Source organism: Berghia stephanieae, chromosome 4 (assembly GCF_034508935.2).
Source record: "Berghia stephanieae isolate SIO BIC M18660-M18661 chromosome 4, UCSD_Bste_1.3, whole genome shotgun sequence".
Lineage (NCBI taxonomy): Eukaryota > Metazoa > Mollusca > Gastropoda > Nudibranchia > Aeolidiidae > Berghia > Berghia stephanieae.
Window position 1 is genome coordinate 40319534 of NC_088363.1, and position 19177 is coordinate 40338710.

A 19177-nucleotide genomic window follows, 5' to 3' on the forward strand; every position below is an offset into this window, starting at 1 on the left:
TTGGCTTGTCTGGGACTGTCTTGCAGTGGTTTGAATCTTATTTAGATGGCAGAAAGCAACAGGTTATGATTTTAGATAAACTTTCTCGTCAACATACATTGTCTTTTGGTGTTCCTCAAGGCTCTGTTTTGGGTCCAATTCTTTTTGTTTTGTATACTTCTCCATTATCTAATGTCATCACTGGTCATGGGCTGCGCTATCATCTCTATGCAGATGATACGCAACTTTATGCTACTGATAAAACTAAAAATCTCGAAAATATTGTGAAACGTGTGGAAGAATGTGTGACGGATGTGAAAGAGTGGATGGATGCAAACAAGTTGAAAATGAATGAGTCAAAAACAGAAGTGATGATTGTGGGAAATAGAGGGCAGTTGAAGGTGAATGATGGTCTTGAGGTGTTGATTGGGGGTGAAAAGATCAAAGTTTCAAAGACTGTGAAAAATTTGGGTGTCTATTTTGATTCAGAAATGAAAATGTCAGCTCACATTTCTGCTCTCTGTAAATCTTTATACTTTCAATTGAAGAAAATCAGTTCGATCCGTCAGTATATTGCAATTGGAACATGTAAAACATTGGTTGTTTCCCTCATTTTTTCGAAACTAGACTATTGTAACTCGCTGCTTGTCAACTTGCCTCAGGCTTCTATTAAACAATTGCAACTACTGCAAAACAGTGCAGCAAGATTAGTTTTTGGCAAAAAAAAATTTGATCATGCAACCCCTTTGTTGGCCTCTCTCCACTGGTTGCCCATTGAAAAGCGCACATATTACAAAGCAGCGTGTCTTGTTTATAAGTGTTTGGCTGGTATAGCACCGGCATATCTCACAGATCACGTTGTCATGTGTAAATTTGAAAATTACACTTTAAGATCATGTAATGACCAAACGAAAATTTCGGAAAAAAGATCAAGAACAAAATTTGGTGATAGATCGTTTGCTTGTTTCGGCCCCAAGATTTGGAATGAACTACCACGTGGTCTGAGGGAGTGCAAGTCTTTACCTACTTTTAAAAAGAATCTCAAGACACATTTTTACTGTATTTGTTTTTCTTGACTCTATATGAATCCTTGATTTGGCTATGAATTGTTATTGTTGTTATTATTTTATTTTTTTTTTTTTTTATTTTTTTCACTTAAAATTGATATTTATATTGTAAAGTGCCCAGAGCTTGTGTTTTACACGAGAATGAGCGCTATATAAATGTGTATTATTATTATTATTATTATATATATATATATAATATATATATATATATATATATTTATGCAGGTCTGACATCCAAACCCACTTATGGGCCTAGTTTAAGATTGTTGTAATGGACAATATTTTTTCGTCATTTTAAAATATTTCCATTAAAACAATGAGCCCATAAGGAATTGGTTTATCAGACTTGCAAAAATCCGCACTTAGCTGTCAGATCGACTCAAAAGCTGTCCATTGCAACAATGTTAAAACAAGCGCACAATTGCGTTTGGCTATCAGATCGGTACAATGTGCACATCGGTTTGAGGCCATTTAGAACCAATCAAATCCAAGAGGATAAGAGGTTTTATTAACCATGGTGAACAATAAACTAAATTTATAAGACACTAATCATGTTTCAGTTTTTAAATTTATAAAACACTATTCGTGTTCCATTTTATACAAAACGCTATCCATGTTCATTTTGTAAATTTATAGAATGCTATTCATGCTTTATTCTATAAATTTATAAAACACTTTTCATGTTTCATTAAAAAAAATTATTAGACACTTTTCAGGACTCATTTTATAAATTTATAAAACACTATTCCTGTTTCATTTTATGACTATTCATGTTTCATTTCGTGAATTTAAAACACTATACATGTTTCATTTTATAAATGTATAAGACACTTTCATGTTTCATTTTATAAATTTATAACAACTGTTCATGTTTCATTTTAAAGATTTATAAGATACTATTTATGTTCCATTTTATAAATCTATGTAACACTATTCGTGTTTGGTTTTTATGAATTTATCAAACCTTATTCATGTCTCAGTTTATAACTCTATGTCATACGACGTATTCCATTCATTCCTCGGGTAGAGCCAAAACATTTTCACCGGAAATAGAATGATAAAGGTCAAAACGCGTAGGGGACAATATCAGTTTTGTAAAACATTCATACATGTTTGTTTACCGTGGCTGTAAACCTCTAGGTGTTTACATTTTCTACACAAGACAGTGTAAATAAATCAAACATTTGCACGCAAACTGCATGCTATTGTCGTGTTTTCAAATTTCAACAAATGTTTTCAAAAATTGGCAAATAATTGAAATACTGTTGTTTTCTTCAAATGAGTTTTTACAATGTGCAATATCCACTAAATATGTGGTCTGGTAGCTTAGCACTACGGCGTCTCGCCTTGTCTCAAAAGTCAAGCAATGCTAAGTGTGATCACTGGAAAATTATGCTCCCGGCGCTGTGTCCTTGGTTAAGACACTCTAAACGCATTACCCCACTCGACTCATTTGCGAATGAGTACCTGGCTATAGACAATAACGGTCATTTTAAGAATGTTAGGAAATACAACACGCCTAACAGGTGACTGGTACAGTTTGAAATGAAACTTTGGTTCAATATGGCTTGTTAGGGGAATAGATGAAAGATTGCGAATCACATTGAGAATACTTAACCCGTAGAAATGCACTAGTATATAAAATTCCATGTTTATTACTTGTTACATTAATGTAGTCTTCAGAGCCATTAGGTCCATGAAGCAGGAGTTTATCCTGGTTTCTATATTGTAAAATGGACAACTGAAATTACTTGCTATCCATTGGACAGGACGATAGTCTATACCCAAAAAATCTTTCCGCCATGACTAACAAACGCAGCTGTCTATTCACTGCTGAAGGAAGGGGGGGGGGGGTGAAATAAATGCCCTGTCTGGCCCCGGGATTGATCTTGCTCCTTTTGCGTATGAAGCGAGTGCTCTATCAACTGAGCTATCGGGACCCCCCCCCCTCCTACCCTTATCAAAGAGTTTTACAAGACTTCCGGAGCCAACAGCAAACATGAGAGATGAAGCCTATAAGGCACTGCTGCATTTCTTAACGACAGACATGCTTTTACCTGCCAGCCAGTTATGATAAACACCCGAATGTGGTTAGAAAATGTGTGCAAATTAATAGCCTTTTTCAACGACTCAACCTTTGTCCAAACCTCAAAGGTACTCGAACATAGGACTTTATGTTACATGGTGAGTGTCATACTACTAAACCCCATATATATATATGGTTGAGCTTTTATATAAAGCTTACTGTCCACACGCTTAGATGGGAGATGGATAGAGATTTTTTTTCCGAGGTCTTAACTTCGCGCTACTCAGAGAGGGAATCGAACGAAGAGCCTTCGGGTCCTTAAGGGAATGTCATACTACTCGTTGTAGACTACAAAGCCGCGCAATGCAATGTTGTAAAAGGATAATGGTCTTTTGTGTGGAAAAAAGCCAGGCCGATTGGCTATGAAGGATTTTTTTATATGAAAGAAACGTACTCAAAGATAATAATAATATGAGAAATGAACCTTTTTTTTCGAGGACTTGACATTCTGCCGTCGATAGAAGAGACTCAAACCAGGAGCCTATCGGTCACTCACCAGACCAAAAGCCGCACAATGCACTGTTATAACGAGACGGTGGTATTTGGGGTTATGGAGAGGGGGGGGGGGGGTGCTATAAAACGTGGCCCTTAAAGCAGGTTGGTTCAACCGATTGTTTATCATATCTCATTTGTGACCCATCGTGTTAAAACGGTATTAAATCGGAGTGGATTGGATGCTAACATTGAGTTCACAGCCAAAAATATGAAATTATGAAAGTTGTGTCAGTTTTCAAGTTATATAGTGAAAAATAAAAATACCTAAATGAAATAAAATTCTCTTTATTCATCCCCAAGGGGAAATTTGTCTTTAGGGTCTATTCCTATGGGAGACTGGAATAACCCATGCGTAAGCGCTGCAAAGTGACCTAGGGCGAGGTGGCTTTCTCAAGGCCATACAACGAGGCGGTTAGTTTCAAAGTTTCAAAGTTTATTCAATCTTAGGCTTTCGCCAATAAATCAACAATTTGATGCCAACATACATGAAGTGGAAAAAAAAAAAAAAAAAAAAAAGGTAAATGGAACCAAAAAATAAACTGATACACCACACAAAAATACAACAATCGTAATAACATCAATACGTTCAATAATAATAATAATAATAATAATAATAATAATAATAATAATAATAATAATAATAATAATAATAATAATAATAATAATAATAATAATAATAATAATAATAATAATAATAATAATAATAATACTAATAATGATAATAATAATTATAATAATAATAATAATAATAATAATAATAATAATAATAATAATAATAATAATGATAATAATAATAATAATATAATAGTAATAATAATAATAATAATAATAATAATAATAATAATAATAATAATAATAATAATAATAATAATAATAATAATAATAATAAGAAGAAGAAGAAGAAGAAGAAGAAGAAGAAGAAGAAGAAGAAGAAGAAGAAGAAGAACAACAACAAAAACAACAACAACAAGAATATCAATAATAATAACAATAATAATATTACCATCATCCTTACACCCCAATCATCACCGTTACCACCACCACCATTACCATTATCACTACCACTATTACCATCACTTTTACATTTCCAATCAGTTTTTCTCATTTAAAATTTTTTTTTTAAAATAAAAAATTATTGATACCCATCACAACAGACCTCCTCACTACCACGAAAATTCCCGTAGTACTACGGCTAAATCCCGGGCTGGATATAATAAAGGTTTTTTAATTAAATGTCATTTCTTGAAAACGAAGTTCTGGTGCCAGAGCTATCACATAGAGTTAATATTTTTCCCCACGCATTATAAGGACAAACTGGTGGTTTTTAAGGGTAGTTAAAATGTCTACGATGTTATTTACCCTGAAAACTACTTATTACATTTTCCTATTTCAAGTAGGCAGGTCTGCTATGATAAGTATCAGATCCATAGTCAAAATAAGACAAACAAAAATAACTTTTATTTTAATCAATAATCCATACAATTTGATGACAACGGACATGAAAGTGAGAAAAAAAGGTACATGAAACCAAAGCATAAAATGATACCATAAATAATCATAAAAATACAACATTGTAATACCACCAATACTTACAATAATAATAATAATAATAATAATAATAATAATAATAATAATAATAATAATAATAATAATAATAATAATTATTATTATTATTATTATTATTATTATTATTATTATTATTATTATTATTATTATTATTATTATTATTATTACTATTATTATAATAATAATTGTGAAAATAACAGAAGCGCCGCAGCAATAATATCTAGTATTGTATTTGTAAATGGGGACCACGCTTATATCCCATTCGTTGACAATTAAGAAGATAGGGATTATATCATGGTAATTCTGTTTTGGATAATAAAGTTATTGACTTTTAGTAATACTAGGTGCTCCAAAATGCTTTGGTCTGGGTGATCTTTATCTTCGGGGAAATTCCAACATAATAAATAGCCCAGCACTTATTTAACACATTTCTATCGTTGATTAAAGTTCTAGAAGAATGGGATTTTGCGAACATTGCCTAGAAGTTACAGACATATTAGTTTAACGTATTGTTTGGTAGAATTACAGAATTAATTCCCAAAGACAAATAATTGAATCTTTTAGAATATCACAAACATTTAAGTAATTTTCCGTACTGATATAGTCTAGAGCGAAACAAGCTTGCGTACTTCAATTATTCCATGTCAAGGGTTGGTTTCTGTGTTTTTAAGAATTTTACGGCGTTTGTGACGCATTGAAAGAACAGAAAATGTATAAGGTAGTCTAAAAGTATACTTTTCTCAAAGGCACCTGAGGATAAATAAGGCAAAGGTAAATGGTGCGGATAGGGCACCAAGAGCACCCCTCGGTGTACTTAGATTGAAATCGCTTACAAGTCAAAGATACAAGCAAAGGGTCCTAACAAGTGAAATACAACACTTCTTTTACAAATCACATCAAAACAGAAGAACCAAGAAAGGAAGAAAAAAAAATATATATACATATATATGGTTATATACACTGGTTATGATATCAATGCTGATAATAACAACAACAACAACAGCAACAATAATAATAATAGTAATATAATAATAATAATAATAATAATAATAATAATAATAATAATAATAATAATAATAATAATAATAATAATAATAATAATAATAATAATAATAATAATAATAATAATAATAACAATAATAATAACAACAAACCAATTGTGCAATCGCAACTAATCTTTATCATGGTAAACTATAATACAATATTTTAATATCAATGCCCAATTCCCCCCCACCCAACTTTCTCACACAAATACACTCACACACACACACACACACACACGCACACACACACACACATACTTATATAACATGTCATATTTTGTATAATATACCACATCTTAGTATCAGAACTGCAGTTACTAAACAGACAAAAACAAATGAAAACAAACAAACAATCGCATTATTCCCTCTGTCATCAATTTTAATAAGTTTTCCTTGCCGTGGAAACCACAATTATACTTGTAAATATTTCTTGTGTTCGATCTGTACCTTAAAGCAAAGTCTACCTAAATCACCTTGCTGTCTACTGTCTCTGCATTTCAAAAATTTGATAAATTCACACATACTTGGTCTATTTTTCAGTTTTTCCGGCAGGCAATTTCTTCTCTCATGTGTATACCTCGAACATTCAATTAGACAATGGTATTCGTCTTCTATTACGTCACAAGTAGGACATTTACGATCATTTCTATCTACTTTTCTTGTGCCCCATCTACCCCTTTCTATATAAAACAAATGAGAACTCAATCTGATTTTTGAGATGGCAACTCTGTAAGATTTATTACACAGTTTCATATATGGTTCTAACTCAAAGGTGTCTTTAATGTGTTTATACAGCCGTCCAGACGTCGTCATCGACATCTCAGCGTGCCACTCTTGTAGAAACATGTCCTCCAAGCGTTGTTTTAAAACCGCCAGAAAGTAATTTTCATTTTTCACATTTTGTTTAACCCAATAATGGCCCATTCCACTCCTATCCAGCAACTGCTTCACCAGGCTTACCGAAGTTGTTAAGTTTGGTTCATTAATATTCAATTGCACAAGTTCTTTGTATACTGCATGAGTGAATGAGCAATCATTACTTCCTGGGCGAATAAGTTTCAACCAATACTTAATAACTTTCATTTTTCTTTCAATATGCAAAGGATAGTCGAACTCGGTACCCTTGGATACGAAGCAAAGACCGTACCACTGAGACCTCTGACTACATCAAAATAAAGACGCCCAAAATTTAAAAAAACATGGTGAGCAAAACTCGTATGTAGACTTCAGAGTTTTGATCCGACCGATCGTGAAAATCGAGACTTCAGAGATTTGTTTCGGTTGGCAGTTAAGGAGGCTGTGTCAAGGACGGATGATGATGATGATGATGATGATGATGATGATGATGATGATGATGATGATGATGATGATGATGAATAGCGTTTAGGGGTGACGGGACACATAATATTTTGTCACAATTGGGCCATTAAAGAATGAATTAGGAATTAAAACGATTCGTAATACGAACTTTCGGCCGTTTGGGATATAATAGGTTGTATTTATTCTTCACCGTAATAAATAGCAGGGGATTCCGAAGGCTCAGCGGGTAGAGCTAAGGGACCGAGTTCGATGTCGGGTGAGGTCGATTTTTTTTCCTGACCTCCCTCTATCGACCCAGCAGTGATTGGATATCTAGGTTGATAGATCTGGCGGAAAATAGTTTGCGATAGACTAGCGTCCTATCCAAAGGGTAGAAAGGAATTGCTATTGTCCGACCCCATGCTCCTAATGGCTGTGAAGGATAAAGAATAGAAATCAATCAACATTTTCATATTATTAGGTATAAGTTCGGCTATGTGGTCTTTGGTATGACACTCGCTTTCGGATCGGAGGGTCTTGTTTTCGAGCCTCGTTGGCGCATAGTTGAGTCCTTGGAAAGGGCTCTTTACTCACATTATCTCATCGTACTCAGGTGTAAAATGAGTACCTGGCCGATAACAGCGTTGTCTCTGTCCGAAACAAAATTGTCATGTCTCGTTCTATATGTTAAGTGTTGCTGTTGGCTAGGATCCATTTGTAATGCGCTTTGAGCACGTTTAGTGGATATTGCGTTATGTAAAAACTCAAATTTAAGTTCAATTTACTATAGCTATCTCATCCGAGATATCACCGTTTTGAGTCATGGGTCCACATATTACTGTTCATTCAAATGTCAATTGAAGGGTGGTAGCAACAGGACAAAAGACTGTTACCTTAACACCCGACGGAGATAGGCAAACAACTCTGCTGAAGGGAAAGTGTCTAATCAACTCTGCAAAACTGCAGATTGCAATGCATGAAATTTACATCCCTGCTCGTTAAGCCTCTTGTTCACTGCCTCGCTAGACGCTCCATTTAAAGGTCACCTCCCAATATAAATTTTGGTATTCTCGATTATGATAGGAGCCTTGCCTTCCTTTCTGTTTTGATGCCGGCGAATTGGGGGGAAAAAATTGCCAGTTTCTTTTAAAATCAAAAGAAATGTGGTCCTCAAAGTTAAGGGTCGGCCCTACATTTGTCATATAGATAGCTGGATTCTATCCTTATATTTACGTATATTGTAATTTCAAGATTATTTGCAAGACGAGTAAACCCTTACAGCTTCACTAATCAGATTGAGAGAGAGAGAGAGAGAGAGAGAGAGAGAGAGAGAGAGAGAGAGAGGGGGGGGGGGGGGGGGGGGGGGGGGAGGGCACGGGGAGAATGCCGGGATACATGAATGTAAAGAAAGAGAACAGGTTCGTATTGATGTTATTTGCTTTTAGGTAAAATACTCACAATATGATGAAACCTACCAATACACAGATGTGACGTTAAACGTTGATAGTATGATTTATACAGAGTAAATTTGTAAAATCGCCTTGGGCTATCTTCGGAGTGTCATATAAAAATGTTGACCATCACTTCTCTGTGGGTCGTTGTTTGTGGTCTCGACTGTAGCAATGTGACAGGAATTTACCTGTCATCCTTATAATATTTTAATACATTACTTCTCATTGACACATACACGTCTATTGCACTGAGTTGTGAAAATATAATCACCTTTATTCATTATTTTAGAGAATGTGGACAAACTGGATCTGCTTTGTATTGATCTTGGTCCCTTTGCGTATGTGAAGCGAGTGCTCTACTTACTGACCTATTGAGACCCAGTTCTGTAACAGAAATGTTTTATAAATGGGGACTGAAATTCTTCACAACTATAGAAACAGAGAATACTGAACACCTTCAGTATAATTCTCATAATTGAAACTAGCAACACAACATATATAGATACAGATATAGATATATTTACATACAGATATAGATACAGATAATATAGATACAGATATAGATACAGATGTAGATACAGATATAGACATTTATATAGATATAGATATAGATTATACAGATAAAGATACTGATATAGATACATATATAGATACAGATAAACGTACAGATAAAGATACAGATACAGATACATATATAGATACAAAAATAGATACATATATAGATATAGATATAGATTCATATATACATACAGATAAAGATACATATACCGATACACACATAGATACAGGTATCGATACGGATATAGATACAGATACAGATACAGAAACCAAAGGTTTCCTTCTCCACACTTAATACAGCTTTCTACCCGTAACCAAACATTGTTACAATGTTTAACCAGTTGACTGCCAAATTCTGGGGAAATCTAAAAATTAAAAATTTAGCCAAAAAATTTGTCCGTCAAATATCGATTGATATAAACGAATCTCATCTTGGCAAAAACTCTCAAACCTGGGACTTCGCGAAGTCTTTCTTTAGTTTCAGATTTGTGAGTATTTGCCAAGGTGGGTGTCGTTTAAATCGAACGATATCCGAAGGATGAGTTTTCTGACCAAATATTTAAATACGTGTTTTTCCAGTGAACGGCAGTTAACCTGTTAAGCAGCAGGCATCAAACTTTATCCCAAAAACATAATTTACGTAAAGTGACATTCTACTATCATGAATATGAAAATAAAACTTTTAAAAATGGAGCTTTTATATAGAGCAATATCCACACAACGTGCTCAAAGCGATTTACAATAAATGGTCCCTGACCAACAGCAACACGTATCATGTAGAAAGAGACATACGCCTGTTAGGCGATATTACAATATATTTCTTTAGAGCAGAGATAACGCTGTTAACGGCCAGGTGCTCATTTTAAACCCAAGTACGGTGAGAGAAAGTGAGTAAAAAGAACGGTTTACAAGGACTTAACTATGCAACGAGCGAGGCTGAACCCAGGGCCGTCAGATCCGAATGCATGTGTCATACCACAAGACCACATAGCCTCTAAGCATATCGTTATCCCTGCCGAAATCAAATATACGTCTCAAAAAACCGTCGTCTCAAAACGGTATTATTTCAGAAATGAACTAAGATTTGAAAATTGAATTTATAGCCACACATTATTGAGCTTTGGGTCACTTTATGATATAGAAGAAACGAAATCGACGCCACTAATCTCGTTGTTTTAAAACAGCCTTTTTGGTGACTAGTTCTCACTAAATATCATATCATTCAATATTTTTGTGTATGGTATTTTTATTCTCCGGCTGGTGGATGTTGTGAGTATTTTACCTAAACTCATAGCATCAATTCCTAACAAATACAAGTTCTTACATTACCAAAGACATAATGTTCGTATTTCTTATCATTCTATTAATTATAAATTCACTTTCTAAAGGTCCGATTTTTTATTATTTATTTTACGCCCTTCTCCCCACGGCATCATAAGATACCGCATACCGTGATGGAAATATAAATAATCCATCAAACAAGATGTCTGATGTCAACAAGAATCACCTATGTTGTCCAAGTGAGCAAATTGGGGGGGTTTAATAATCTTGCCCAAGGAATAGAAAATACTAATGCAATGCCTTGACCACTCGGCCATTTCGTCCCCGATTAACTTCGACGTAATACCCTTTTCAGTCGCTGGGTCACATATTTCAGAAAACCAATAGATCTTATGGTAATAAGATATTCAACTGCATTCAACACGCCTTTAATCTATTCAGCACGAGGTCCTAATGTGAAATGTAATCCTTTTTTCTTTTACATGCTAAGAGGTCAAGGCTGCCGCAAAATTCAAACAAGACAAAGTTGACTTGACTCCAATGTGGGAGGACGGGAATCAAACAAAACAAAAATTTGTCTTATCTTCAATTTCTTCAGAAATCATGGGGGAGAGGGTGGGGGGGGGGGTGTTCAAATGTCAATCAACGGTGGTTCCCCCCACCAACTCAAACCCTATTATTACACCCCTAATTTTGCAAATCCCAATCATTTTATTTGATGAAATAGAGTTAAAAACCACTCCAACAACCGCCCCACTTGATTGGCCATCGGAATTAATATTTTGGTGGTGCGTGTAAACACAAATCCAATAAGAAAAAATATAACCTAGGAAATTTCGGAAGTCATTGCAAAATTTATCCATTTATCAATTATTTGTTACAGAAAATCTAAGAATCTTACTTTGACGGGTGTAATAAACGTATTCGTCCAAGACGATGGATTTATGAAATTCGTTATTCTTAGTACGCACTAACACTCATTTGCAAGCTGATAGTGTTAAGTGGCTCGCTAAAATTCACTCATTAAATAAGTCCAAAATCGTGAAAGATTCATGTAGATACTGTACGCTAAAAAATTCCATCATTGCCATCAGGGAGTATAACGGACAAACACACAAAATTATGTGTCATCTTTAACGTTTATTGTCTGCTTAATACAGTTTAGTGAGAATTACTCATAAACATGGATGGCAAGAAACAATATCAAAGACCTGAGTGAGGTCAACTTCGTTTGTGTGTTGGTCCTTTATACTTCCAGATGGCAATGTGAGCTTCTTCGCCAATCGCATCCTACGATTATCTATCACTAGTAAAAAGCCCGCAATTTCGCGGGGAAAGAACTATTTTCATTCGATATTGCCAGAATCATTTTCTTGATAAGCTTGATTACGATTAGATGCACATTTTAATCGATGTGCTTGTCGTCGCTGCCATGCTTTATTCGGCATGATTTTAGTTTATCAGTCATTAGATATCAATATCAATAAGTCGCAAGTCTTTACCACGCTTTACTTGGGAGTGCTTTACCTTCAATAGCTTCACAAATTAAAATGGCGGCCGAGAATCAAAACAATGGTGAAATTAGGAAATTTAAATCTTTCACAAGTCTGTCAAGATTTGTTCTAGAGTTTTTAAAACGCTTTTATATGATGACAAATTGAATAAATAAACGCCTGACAAAAGATCAACGGCGAAAATACAAATTGAATGAATACTGGGGATGTAGGAGCTTTCGGAATGTCTCCCCTTTACTTAACTTATGTGAGGTCAAAAGAAAATCTGAAGCGGACGCGATAAAATTATATCAAGTCCCCGAATCTGTCTACTTTTGGTTTGTTCGGGCTAGAAGCTAGACAGATACAATTGACAGTTTGCCGAAACGTTTAACTAAATATTTCCCAGGGCAATAATTATCACATCGATGGCATAAAAACGACAGTAATATCAGCAGTAATATTAGTTGATGTTGTTAATCGGTGAAACTTGTTTAAAATTTCTGTAAATCCGAATACAGTTATGTGATCAAGTGAATTATATCACTATGAATGCCACGATTTGCTGAAAAATGCCAATCTGACAGTTCCTAGCAAACACCCCCCCCCCCCTTGCTCAGGAATTTCTCTACTTGATGGACACTCCCCCCCCCCCCCCCTTTTAATTTTTTTTTTTCTTCCACGCAACCACATTCCAAAACACACATACACACACAAATATACACCACACACACACACACACACACACACACACACCCACACCCACACACATAAACATACACGCAATGAGAACACACTACTGCTACATAACAACACTGATCACCGCTAAATCAACACAACGGAAGTAAGGACTCTACTGGACAGGTAGAGTTGAGGGTGTGGCCATGAGTGTGTTAGTGTCTTCGGTAAATTTTTTATGATATCTGTTTGACTTAACAAACTTTCAAACTAACTTTAAATTATATAAGGAAATCAAGTTATCTGTTTATCTATCTGTAAAAAATACATTTCTATTTTTCAAATCTTTCAGTAGAGTTGTGCGCCGTATCAATTTTTTTATTGACTCAAATAAGCACAATGTTCTCCACAATGCTATATTTTTTTAAGAAAGGATGTCAACTATTTTGTTTAGGTGAAACCTATTCTTACCATAACATTAGCAAAATATTTAGATGCGTCCTTATTATCCTTTGTAAAAAGAATGTTTTTCTTTTGACACGAATCAAATAATACTAAATATTTTGACTTTTTTTTTTATTTCCTGACCAAAATGATCTTTCTTAAAGTCAAATAGCTAGAGTCGAGAATCAAATATTAATGTAATACCTTATTAAGCGTGGGCGTCTCAGCGCTTCATATCCAGAAGGTACCGAGTTCGATCACACGCCGCTGCACTGTGTGGCCTTGAGCAACTCACCTCGCCTAGCTTTATTTGTGGCTCTGCACTGCGGCTGGCGCCTGGGTTATTCCAGTCTTTCCTTGGAATAGACCCTAGAGAAAAAATTCATTTCCTCTATGGGATGAATAAAGGGAATTTTATTTTATTTATCTATTTCTTTTTTTAAAAAAACAAAACACATTTTGTTAAGGAATATTATATGCGTCGTCATTGGAGGCAAATGATGATAGGACTCTTGCACTAATGCGTTTGAAATTCCTTCGAATTAAAGAAATTAAGGCGCATTAACCAGTATAAAATAAATATCTGAACAATTGTGTATGAAAGGTCCTAGACAAAGGAAGAAAGAAAAATGGAAGAAAAAAAAAACCATGTCAAAAAATCAGCCGACCTCAACTGGGGTCCCCAGTCTCTCCAACACCGAACCCACTCCACAGCATAGTCTGTGGAGCAGACTCCTAGGGCATGGTCACACGGGCTCATCCTGGCATTCTCTAAGGATGTACTCCATCGTCCGCTCTGGGACACAAGTTAGTCTAAGCTAACCCAGACTTTTTCATGCTTCCAGCTGTTCTCCCAATGTTTGCCCATTCTCTGTTCAGTGTTACCCATTCATTCTTGTGAGCTCAGTTCAGTATGGCAGTTCTTTTCTCAGATCTTCAACGATTCATTTGCATAAATGACCCACTCCCTCCATGTGGAAAGTCTGTATACAGCTGCATGGTCAGGGTTGATGCTTTCTTCCGTCATGAAGCTCTCTCATTAGGCTGATGTTGTATCGGAAATACTCTCAAACCAACGCAAAATATTGTCCATTACAACAATGTTAAAACAATCTCGTTATTGCGTCTTGTTATCACAACTGCAAACATCAAATAACAAACAAAACAGGACAGTCCCACTCTCTCCACATGGCAGACAACAAAAAACAATAACCCAAAATTGAGCTTTATATAGCGCAATATCCACTAAACGTGATCAAAGCGCTTTACAAGGCGTTCCTGGCCAACAAGGCGTTCCTGTGCACAACCTAGCAATACACATGAGCAGAATAAACAGAGAAGTGAGAATATGAGTTTCTAAATAAGCCAGTTAAGGATTCACGCTGCCATAACCTAGCATAGATAGCTATATGATAGATATGAATATTCTTTTGTGGCCAAAATGAAAAATAAATGCGTTTTATTAGATTTTGGCTGGGTAGTTACAAGTCAAATACGGTATCGTAACACCATACTGTACTCGTGTTTGAAGTAGACTGAATAATCAATTCCCCACTTAACCAACGAGATCAAAAGACTCCTTAGTTTGAAGATAAGAATAAATATCTATTTCTTTCTCTATCTATATATCTACACAACATCAACAAAAAATATATATATATATATATATATATATATATATATATATATATATATATATATATATTTCAAATATGACACTTTTGTTGATGTTATACTAGTTAAAACATATTTTGAACTCCAAGTCATAAAAGTACAAAAGTAAAATTGTAAAAAAAAATTTAAAAAAAAATTATGTTTTAAGGAAACAATTGCCTAAAGGTAGACGAAGACGTTGCCCTGGGACTATGTCACCTTTTTTTCTATTGTTATTCTGATATTATACAAATAAATCATTGTTACCGGGACGATGTAGCCTAGATGTACAGGGTAGCTAAACTTTGCACAACGGGGTTGGTCCGTCTTGTCGACAGCTTACTGCCAGCGCTAATTATGACTTCTGTAATTTTTTTAGTATGTTTTTAGAACCTCGTTAACCAAGGGATTCTCTTCCCATTGCTTTTTTTCAACCGATGTCTTTGCTTAATTAATGCAATGATGAGGCTATGCAGCACACAGCCCATGCATTTCTAGTTAATTTGAAATAGAAAGAAAGTCAGTGTTTTGGGAGGTTTTAACCAGTTAACTTGTACTCTGGGAAAACTCATATTTAGAAATTTGGCCAGAAAACTCGTCCTTCAAATATCGATCGATTTAAATGACCCTCATGTTGGAAAAAAAAAACTTTCAAACCTGGGATCTCACAAGTTCTTCTTTAAATCCCAGTATTTAGAGTTTATACCAAGAAATCGATCGATAATTGAAGGACGAGTTTTCTGGCCAATTTTTAAAAAAATACCCGTCCTTCTGAAGTACGGAAGTTACCTTGTTAAATGTGTAGAATAGCGTTATTTTTTGTTTAATTACAACCCAATATTTATAACTAACTAGTCGCGTGATTCGAGCTGCATTATTCTTGTGGATTTGCATCTAGACATCTGAAGGCAGGTGATATAAAACGATTTAATCTTAAGGATCGGATTACTCCGTGAAATTACTCAAGCCTTCCAGGAGTTAGAGTACCGGCATCATCTGTGCAACGCAAGCATGGGCAGGATTTTTTTAGCAGTAAGTCGAGTTCAAACCTACAATCGTATAGCATGAATATAAAAGTCTGAAAGAAAGATAAAAACAAAAGAAAAAGACCAGTCATGAAATGTTTCGGGATCAAAACCATTCTTCAGTCAATAACAAGAAATAAATACAGTTAAAGCATTAATAATACAACCATCTCGAGTTAATAATATTATGATGTATTAAAGTTTTAACGGGTTTTTTTTTTTTGTTATTGGCTGAAGGAGAGTTTCGATCCCCGAAACGTTTCGTGTTTGGTATTTAACTCTTTGTTGAAGCCGTTATATTCATTTTGTACATATATTTTTAGATTCCATAACGTCTACTAGCTTTGTGTGTTCTAGCCTAGTGTGTGATTGACCGAACTGGTAATAAGTCGTGACGAGCCAATGCTAAAAAAACGGATTTAAATTAAAAGAGGAATAATGAGAAATAAGAAATTTAATTTTGGTCTCTTAAAAAAATAACTATACCAATTGTCTTCAATTAATCATATCACCATAACCATCACCCCATCAACTATAGGAAAAGCTCACAGTCGTTACGAATGTGCAGCAAAGAAGCCGAGTGGTTAAGCCATTGCACCTGTGGCCAGGAAGCTCCCGTACATGTTCGAGTCCTGCTTCAGGCACTTTCGTTCTATTCCTTTTGGCAAGATTATTAACTCCAAATTTGCTCACTTGGACAACATGGGTGATTCCTGTTGACATCAGACATCTTGTTTAATGAATTCTATCTTCCTTCGTGGAATGCCTAGGCGACGACATCTTATGATGGCGTGACGGAAGGGCATTTTTCCCGTTACGATACCTTCAACAATTTCATCATTCTGATTTCATGTGCACATCACTAAATTAAAGAAAGTATTTTTGGTTCTAGCTAAAAAACAAAACAATTTTGACACAGTGTTGTAGACCTAATTTTTGCTGAACAAATTTATGTATAGAATGTACTTGATTTTTTTGTTGAGTAAGAAAAATCTAAATTTTGTTTGTATGTTGGGTGAGTGTGAAGTTTCGGGAGAAATTCTGAAAATGACTGGTAAGGATAGATTTAACCAAAGTTATATATTATTTTTGACTATAAAACAATAGTGCATTTATATAGCGAATATCCACTTACCGTACTCATAGCATTTTAAAAGGGGTCCCTAATCTACAGCAACACGTAACACACACACTCACACATATATATATATATAGAGCGAGACATGTCGCCTGATAGGCGATATTACATTTATTTTTCGCCTGAGAAAACGCTGTTAACGTCAGTAGTAGTAGTAGTAGTAGTAGTAGTAGTAGTAGTAGTGAGTAGTAGTAGTAGTAATACTATTATACTATGACTATACTACTATACATACTACTACTACTATACTACACTACACTGGCCGTACAGCGTTCTCAGGCGAAAATAATTATATCGCCTATCAGGCGACATGTCTATAATAATAATAATAATAATAATAATAATAATAATATAATAATAATATAATAATAATAGTAGTAGTAGTAGTATAATAGTAGTAGTAGAGTAGTAGTAGTAGTAGTAGAGTAGTAGTAGTAGTAGTAGTAGAATGAGTAGTAGTAGTAGTAGTAGTAGTAGTAGTATTAGTAGTAGTAGTAGTAGTAGTAGTAGTAGCAGTAGTAGTGTAGTAGAGTATAGCAGCAGCAGCCGTATAATTGTGTAGTAGTAGAATAGTAGTAGTAGTAGTAGTAGTAGTAGTAGTAGTAGTAGTAGTAGTAGTAGTAGTAGTATTTATTGAGTAAAAATAATGGCAGAGTAATCGCTGTAAAAATCCAGTTATTACAGCATCACCGATGCGAATTTTATGCTGACTCAATGAAGCGTCAAACAGTAAGCCAGGATCGTGACTTGTTAATTCATTTTCGTTGAACTTTTAAATTTTAACCTGTCCAGCTGAGCGGAATCCATAAACTTTAAATCTTCATGCGAAATTGAAATGGCAATAGACAGCATTACACATGATGTATTCGAGTTTTTATTGTTTTTGTGTGGGCTGGCCTCGTCCCCCCTTTTAACCAGTTAACTGCCGTACTCTTGAAAAAACCCGTATTAAAATGTTTGGCCAGAAGACTCGTCCTTCAAATATCGATCGATTTAAACGACCCTTATCTTGGTAAACACTCTCAAACCTGGGAATTCACGAACTATTCTTTCGTTTCAGGTTTGGGATTTTTTGCCAAGACGAAGGTCATTTAAATCGATGGATATTTGAAGGACGAGTTTTCTGGCCAAATTTTTAGATATGACTTTTTACCAGAGTACGGCAGTTAACTGGTTAATGCATTTGATCTTTATTGGTCATTTTTTAAAACCTGCCAGATCTACATTGACTGTAAAGTAAACCATCTTGTCTGGATGTGTTTATCTTGTGACGAATCTCAGTGGAAGCCCGAGGTCGTGAACTCATGACTAATGGCTTATACCTAAGTCTTAGGAATAAAATGTGGTTGTGAAATTCATTGCAAGGAAGTTCGAGCAAGGTGCTTTGTCGTGCTATGAGAAGTGGTTATGTTTTTCCGACAATCAAATGTTCTTGAACTTAAGGTAAAGTGATGTAGACGTCTATAGCTAGATACAGAATTATTGATTTTAGACTACGTGCATATCTTTGACGGTCTGATAACCTAAGTCAATTCGGGCTTGTTTTAAACATTGTTGTAGTGGACAATATTTTGCGTTGGTTTGAGAGTACTTCAATCTCAACAATGAACCTGTACCAAATTAAGAATTTAGGGAGCAGGCACTGGTGTAAGATAAAGATCTGAACAAGTGTGTATGAAAGGTGCCAGACAAAGCGAGTAAGAAAAATCAAGAAAATATCTATCCCAAACAGTCTACTTCGACTAGGGATCGAACCTCAAATCTTCTGATTTCCGGTGAGATGTGCTGCCATTACACTATTATTACATTATTGGTGTAACGGTAGCACTTCTGACCGGTAATCAGAAGGGCTGAGGTTCGATCCCCAGTTGAGGTAGACTGATTTTTTGGGGGATAGTTTTTATTTCTTGTATTTATCTTT

At 35.0% G+C, this 19177-nt stretch overlaps 1 protein-coding gene across 7 annotated transcripts in view; it reads left to right on the forward strand.

The window, feature by feature from the left end:
* The window catches only part of LOC144970562 (uncharacterized), a 90727-nt gene that overhangs the window by 62507 nt on the left and 9043 nt on the right, over positions 1–19177 (forward strand). Inside the window, exons 1-2 of one of the 7 annotated variants that reach the window (XM_078910326.1) lie at positions 15539–15612; positions 15949–16125. The exons of 3 other annotated variants lie outside the window; for them this stretch is intronic. In XM_078910326.1, coding sequence (XP_078766452.1) covers positions 16105–16125 — 21 coding nt within the window. In that variant the 5' untranslated portion in view covers positions 15539–15612; positions 15949–16104. Of the gene's footprint in view, positions 1–15538; positions 15613–15783; positions 16126–18316; positions 18700–19177 lie in introns of those variants that run through there. 3 more of the 7 variants (XM_078910327.1, XM_078910325.1, XM_078910324.1) reach the window with 3 other exon arrangements.